This window comes from Notolabrus celidotus, chromosome 13, assembly GCF_009762535.1.
Source record: "Notolabrus celidotus isolate fNotCel1 chromosome 13, fNotCel1.pri, whole genome shotgun sequence".
Lineage (NCBI taxonomy): Eukaryota > Metazoa > Chordata > Actinopteri > Labriformes > Labridae > Notolabrus > Notolabrus celidotus.
Window position 1 is genome coordinate 16448595 of NC_048284.1, and position 7444 is coordinate 16456038.

Here is a 7444-nt window from a genome sequence, read left to right on the forward strand (position 1 = left end):
AGTGAATCAGGACAAAATGTTGCAAGGGGCAAACAATCCCATGCAAACAAACCACCTTATCAACCAGTAAGTGATTGCTCTTCTCTGTACGCACAAATCAATATTTTCTGTTTCATACATACGAGAACAGTTTTAGACAACACTACATGAAGATATTCCAGTTAAAATGTTTGTAAACCATGTTGTTTACAACTTATAACAACTTTGCTTTAAGATATTGAATATATCTAATATTTTATGTAACTATTCTTTAAACAATTCTCATTTTTAACATTTTTAGTGTTTTAAAAAACACAATTTGATAGAATAGTGATAGTAATAGAAACATTTTGGGGAAAGAGTTTTCATATCTTTTTTGTTTAGAGACAGACGAGAAGATTGATATCTCACATATGTCTGTTAAAGAAGGTAGTGATAGAGACTAATTAGCCTAGCTTAGCATAGTAAAAATGAAACATTAGGGTTTTTTTTTTTTCAGTTTTAAATTTCAAATTAAGTCTCAATAAAGAAATGAACAGTTTGTCTTAAAAAAATTGTAGAATTACTCAGACTCCAAAAACATCCCTGATTCACAATTCTCATTTTCAACATTTTTAGTGTTAAAAAAACCCACAATTTGATAGAATAGTGATAGTAATAGAAACATTTTGGGGAACAGTTTTCATATCCTTCTTGCTTAGAGACAGACAAGAAGATTGATATCTCACTTATGCCTGTTAAAGATGTTAGTGATAGAGACTAATTAGCCTAGCTTAGCATAGTAAAAAATGAAAGCTGGTTCATCTAGAAATCTGCCTACCACCATCTCTGAAGCCCATTAATGAACAAGTATATCATGTTTCTTTTATTTGTACTAAAAATGTAAACTTCTAAAGTTTTGTTATCACAGATTGTTTTTAGAGTTGCCATTTTTGATTTACTTTGGAATTAGTCAAGTCAGCAGTTTCTCACTGTTGTGTTCATGCTAAGCTAAGCTAACTCTCCCTTGGCATTAGATTCTTGGCACATCCACAGGAGGAGGGTATTGATTGTAGCAACTGAATATTAACCAAACAAATATAACTATTCCTTTGACAACACAATTTATCTGCTATCAAAGTGAAAATAAAGACATGCATTCTTAAATTATGTCACTCATGTCATGTTTTATTTATACATTCACATTTGACAAAAAAGAGAATGTTTACTGATAAAAAAGACAGTTCTATGAAAATTGTTAAGAACGAAGGTTCAATTCATTTTCTGTCAGTGACATCACTGTGCGGCCCACCAGAGTCTCCGGCTTGGCACATATGATGGAATTTGGCAGGAAGACCTTTGCCTTGTTCTTCTTCAGCCACCTCCACAGGTACTCCACCTTCCCATCACACAGCCAGGGGTTGTCAGACAGGTCCAGCCCCTCCTCGTCCAGAGATCTCAAAGGGTCCAGCAGACCTGCAGGGATGTGGCTCAGCTGGTTGTCATCCAGACTCAGGAGCTTGAGCCTAGTGAGCTCCTGAAAAAGGTCCTTGGGGAGTTTGTTAAGCTTATTCCGGCTAAGGAACAGATACGTGAGGTTTCGGGTGCCCTGAAGTGTGAGTTGATGAAGGGTTTCTAGCTTGTTGTTTTGCAGGTTTAGCCTCTCAAGTTTGGTTAGAGAGTCCAAAGAATTTGCAGAAATCTTCTTCAGACGGTTGTTGGAAAGGTCCAGATTGTCCAGGTTGGGCAGTTTCTGAAGAAGAGTGGTTGGCACCTCTGTTAGGCGGTTTCCTGATAAGTCCAACCAGATGAGGCTGCTGTTATCAGGAAGCCAGTTAGTATCAGCTTTTTCAATCAGGTTATTCTTCAGTACCAAGTTGACTAGTGAGGCGTGGATGAAGACATCTTCAGGCAGTTCAGAAAGTTTGTTCCCGGTGAGATCCAAAGTATTGAGAAGAGGGACACCTCGGAGTAGATGAGAGGACAGGTTCTGCACGTGATTGCTGTACAGGTGGAGCCCTTCCAGCAGAGGTGTTGCATTCAGATGCTGCTCTGAGAGTGAGGAGATGTTTGTGAACTGGATGGTCAGCAGGGTGGTGTCCTTTGGAAGACCCTCAGAGGGGTACTCTGTCAGGGGAACCTCATTACAGACAACCTCGCCTCTCCTGGGGTAGCATTTGCAGAGTGGTGGACAGGACAGAGTGCCATGGCAGAAATATGCCAACCAGAGGAAAGCGAAGAAACACCAGGACTTCATAACTAAAATGCAAGACGAGGGAGGACACAGAATTACAAATGAAGATGAAACTGCATCAGAAAAGTTGCATGGACTTAAATATCTTGCAGAAGTACTTCAGTGTTGCAAAACACAAATAAAACCCAAATAATTTACAGTTCATGCACATAATGTTCAGAAACACAAGTTGCAAAATGAACTTACTGTTGTTTTCTTGTTGTTGTGCATCAGCCAGAATTCTCCTTAAAATCCAATTCAGCTGTGTTCTCTTGCAAATTACTGAGTCACTTGGGGAGCAGACTCCCCCAAAGTAATCATTACTTATTGTGTAAACAAGGACCCGTCACTACACAGTCATTCGTCAAGGACAGGTGGTTGCGACAGACTGCATGACTCAAAACTGCAGGGGAAGTCCAGAACTGTAAACTTAATTAATGTGGGTTTAAGAGATTTAAGATATTTTACATTTTCCAGCTAAAAGTAGCTGATTCTGAAATGTGATGTTGAAGTGTCAGTCTAAATTTTATTGGAATCAGTCTATGATAGTGTGATATGGAAAACTGAGATAGATTTTTGCATAGTTGTACTTTGGATTCATTTTGAAGGGATTAAAGAGAGGAAGAAGGAGAGTATAGTGAGGACAAGATACTTAAAAAGCTTTCAGTATTGCTGGACATTTAGTTACACATTAAATAACATCACATTCCTTGCTTGATCTGAAGTAGTAGCAACTACTGAAACTCTTAGTACAAATACAAAGATTTAAAATTTGGTTTTACTATCACAATTAAGCTTTACATCCTACTGTCGTGGAATTTTCATAGTCTTATATATGTATGTAAGAATGTTTAACTCTTGTATTTCTCTAGCCTAAGTGTCAGGGGCAGAGTAACTTCCTTCCTATGTCAGCTGTGGCTACAGGGGGGGATAGATTAGACAGGGTCAGTGTAGTAATCAAGGTCTCTCCCCCTGCTCCTGTCTTTATCTGTGTGTGACCAACTTACTGTCTCCAGACTAGAGCACAGGTCTTCTTCCCAATTGTTTTGTTTCCTATTGTCCAAATATGGTTATCTAACTGTAGTGTCATCTTTGGGGGAATAAAGGTACATGCCTGAGGATTTGTCTGACAGAACTGACTTGGCATTGGACTGCACTCTCCTGCCTGTGTACTGTTATGTCATTTCTCCTTGGCCAAGTTGTACATAAACTATTTCAACGTCAGCTGTCAGAGTCTCCTGAGTCTTCTGTGTCCAGTGTCCAGTTTATTTATGAAGTCCATCACACCTACTACTGACAAAAAGTGTGACAGAGCAGAAAGTAAGTGCTTAAAGCTCCTGTGAGGAACTTTTGGTTTGTATCAGTGTTGGCGCCCCCTGTGGACAAAGCTGTTTTTGCTGGTGTAGTCTGAAATGTATGTACCTAGTGTTTCTTGACAAAAATAAATAAAATCCAGCTCTCTTTTGATGTCACTCATGAAGACTATTCACCATCAAATGTATGAACAAAGGCTGTATTGGCAGTTTGCAGTTAATCACACCTACCTTCTGTCCGTGCCTTCAGACAATAAAAATAATTAAAGCTGCAAGCGGCAATGAATGGGCCCTCGCACAAGCACCGCCTGCTCCACCGCCTGATGTGCGCCACCGCTTGATGTACGCCACCACCTGATGTGCGCAACAGCCTGATGTGCGCCATTGCCTAATGTGCAGCAGGTGTAGCTGTGCTGCACTATGAGGCCTAGGCTGAAACTGTGAGCATACTCGTACAGTTATCAGCATAGTGTACATTGCACTTCAGCCTTGCACCAGTAGAGGGTTATTCTACCCTCTTTTTTTAACCCTTTAGTGGTCGCTTTAAGCAGAAATTTGAATTTCTTTGACGAGAGTCCCAAAAATATATAAATAGGATGCACGGCCGATGCTTGTGGCCGATTTGGTGAGATTTTGTACATTTCAAAGCCCCCCAAATCTATTTCCTGTTTATGGCGAGACGTGTGTTTGATGCATCGCCTCAAAGACTGCCACGCCCATACATTTTTGGTTTTCACGACATTTTCCCAATAACTTTGAATCGTCAATGTGTTTACTACAAAATGTGCGTGGTTTGGACTTGATCGGAGAAAAAGGCCTCTTAAATACGTACCCTTGCGAATTAGGTGAAAAATTGGAAAAAAAAGATGGCCATCTTCCTGTTGGGATTTCACCATGACATTAGGTATCTTTTTTGTAGGGCTTGGCCTGATAGATATGTGAAAAAAATGTCATGCATGTAAGTTGAACTGTGTTGCGTGGGTGCCCGATTAGAAAGAAGGGGAGCTATTGAGCCATTTTTAGGACTTTTTGCACGGGATGAAACAAATATCAACATGTGGCCAGGCCTGATGAGTGTGTCAAGTTTGTTGAATTTTCGGGCATGTTGAAGGCTCCAAAAAGGCAATTTACTTAACTAGGTAGAAAGAAGAAAGAAAAATCCTTAGGGTTACAATACAGCTTTTGCCGAACTTGTCAGTGCTCGGGCCCTAACTATATAGAAACAGTCCCTCTTGTTAATCGTCTGTTTGCTTTTTGTAGATCATAAAGAGACATAAATATAACTTCAATCTTTTTCACAACCAGCTAAGAACTCTTCAGAGGAGCTTTAAGGAAGAAATACCTTACCATACCTACCTTACCATAGAGTGAATAAGAGTTTTATATATTATCTACATCATCATACTTTGTTGTCTTATACATTTTGTTTGAAGGTCTGTACATTTTGGGGAAAAAAAAGCTGTAGCCTAGGAAACATTGTAATGTTACAGAAATATTAAATAGCATGATAGGAAAAAATAAAATAAAGAATAAGTGTTGCTAATTAACACATAAGGGCAGCACTTGAGAAAATGTACCTACCAACACGACAAGAAAAACATCTTTTAGAAACGTTAATTAGGATATGTTAATGAGGAGGAGAACAGCAGGAGAGAGCTGCGTGCCACCTGAGGTCACTCAATCGCTGCAGCAGGCAGGTACAGCAGCTCTCACGGTTATTTAACTGGAACATACAGTCACACACCCAATTGAGAGAATGGATTAGACCTGCAGTATGAGATACCATTTCAGCAGATGGGCAACATGATGAAGCATTACATTATGTATGACGAGTGCCAGTTGGCTTTAGGCTGTTCTGAAAGATTTATTTCTGTCAAGCCCCACTCACTCCACATGCAGTTGCTAGATAGACAAACCTATTCTGGTGCAGTTCAAATATTCCCCTTGAATGCACGTCAGTCAGATGTGATATAGGACAATCTATTTCTGAACAATTAGTGATTCTGATTTGCAAAAGGACCTAATGTGAATGTCAGTTTTTGTTGTTATTTATGGTGTGAAATCACTGCAGCATTACTATACTATGCGCTCTGAATATAATTTGCAATGACTTTTAATGAGCAGATCTTAAAATAATTGTCATTAATACAGTACCTGTAATTCAGAAGCAGTGTAAAAAAAAAAAAGCTTAAGAGGAGCTGTTATTAGAGCTGTGAAGAAGGAATGCATCCGACACTGGCTTAAATAAGGAATTAGATATCAGCAAGTATGCCAGTCATTATACTGATCCCAAACCCCAGTCTAAGGCTGTTTTCGAAACCGCCTTCTATCCTAGCAGTACGTACTGATTTGGCCAAAATTCAGTATGTAATAAGCAGTATGTGAACAAGGGCAAAATCTGCAGTATGCCAAAACTCCCCGGATGTCTGCTTGTTTGGGAAAATTTCACAGTATGCATTGGACCAGTCTGCCTCGTGTACTGTTTCCCACAATGCACAGCGCTTGTTCCGATTTTTCTTTTCTCTTCTTTTTTTGACGGTGGTAACTCAGTTTTTAGGTGCTGTGAAAATTATTAAATTCCATATAAACCAATTCCTAACTTTTTAAATCATAAGTGATGCTAAAGAAGCAGTTTATCTATCAGCTTGGCCGTTGTTTACTTCCGCTTTCCGAAACCGGAAAAATCCAGTGACATCTGGCCCAGCAAACTGCAAGACAGATCCAACAGAACAGTCATTCTACATACTAAATTCAAACACAGTATGTAGTAGGCAGTACCTACAGTATGTAGTAGGCAGTACCTAGTAGGTAGTATGTAGCAAGCCATTTCGAAAACAGCCTAAGAGTCCCCAGAACACCCCCCACCCACCAACTTTTTTCTTCTCTGTAGCTTAAAGATCTGTGCTTCTCTCCAACAAGAGAAATCAAAGCCAAGGAGTCGCTAGCATGAGCTTTGCTTTTTGCTTTTTTTTTAAGTTATATTTTTGGCTTTTTTGCCTTTATTTGGCCAGGAATCAAACTGGCCACCCCTGCGACACAATGGTAAATGGACTTTTAGTTATATAGCGCTTTTCTACTCTGTCTGACCACTCAAAGCGCTTTTACACTAATCGTTGCATTCACCCATTCATACACTGATGGTAGAGGCTGTAAACATAAGGAACCATCAGTATCAGCTGATATCTCATTTGTACACATTCACACACTGCTGAACAACAGCAGGAGCAATTTGGGGTTCAGTGTCTTGCTCAAGGAACATGTGACTGCCGGAGCTGGGATCAAACCGCCAACCTTCCGATTGTAAGACGACCAACTCTACCCACTGAGCCACAGCCGCCCCCTCTGTATGTGGGGCGCTTAGACCGCTAGGCCACCAGCGCCCCAGCTTTGCTATTTGTGTAGATCACCCAACTTCAGTATGTTAAAGAATTTAAATGTAGATTAATCTTTTATGCACTCATTGGTTTAACTGACACTGATATTATGATTCCCGGAAGAGTATCTGCTGCAATGCTGTTGCTAATGGGGATCAAATGATAATCTTAAATAAACCACTCAGATCATTCCTGGGAAGGGATTCCTGAGACCTGAGAAGCTGTAGGTATATATTTTCTTCTAGTAATGTTAAAAACCAAGAAATCTGTTTATATTAATTTCTAACCTGCTTCTGGTGCAGTGCTTTATTATTCCACAAAGAGAACTTTTTTCATGACTCAAACAGAAACTTTAAATCAAAAAACCAACACACAAAATAAATCATTAGGTTGACTGTTTGGATTGGTGTTTGTCATGCTCTCTTTTCCTCTCTTGTATCCCAAATCCTTCGCTGCAATACACAGAGACAAATCCTCATTTCTGGATGTTGAACAATAACTGAAAAATGAATGCTTTATTCAATTTCTGATGAATTGCAAAAAGAAAACACAGTTCCTGTTCAACA

General features: G+C 39.5%; 1 protein-coding gene across 1 annotated transcript; it reads right to left on the minus strand.

The window, feature by feature from the left end:
* Window positions 1-1187: 1187 nt before the first annotated feature.
* On the minus strand, window positions 1188-2448 carry LOC117824463 (leucine-rich alpha-2-glycoprotein-like). Its single transcript, XM_034699950.1, has 2 exons — window positions 2399-2448; window positions 1188-2217 (listed from the first exon to the last, which is right to left on the minus strand). The coding sequence occupies exon 2, from the start codon at window positions 2213-2215 to the stop codon at window positions 1217-1219; it is 999 nt and encodes a 332-aa protein (XP_034555841.1). The 5' UTR covers window positions 2216-2217; window positions 2399-2448; the 3' UTR covers window positions 1188-1216.
* Between the last annotated feature and the right edge of the window lie 4996 nt (window positions 2449-7444).

Bases quoted from the DNA above. Each gene is read 5' to 3' on its own strand.
- LOC117824463 (XM_034699950.1), bottom strand. From the start codon at position 2,215: ATGAAGTCCTGGTGTTTCTTCGCTTTCCTCTGGTTGGCATATTTCTGC.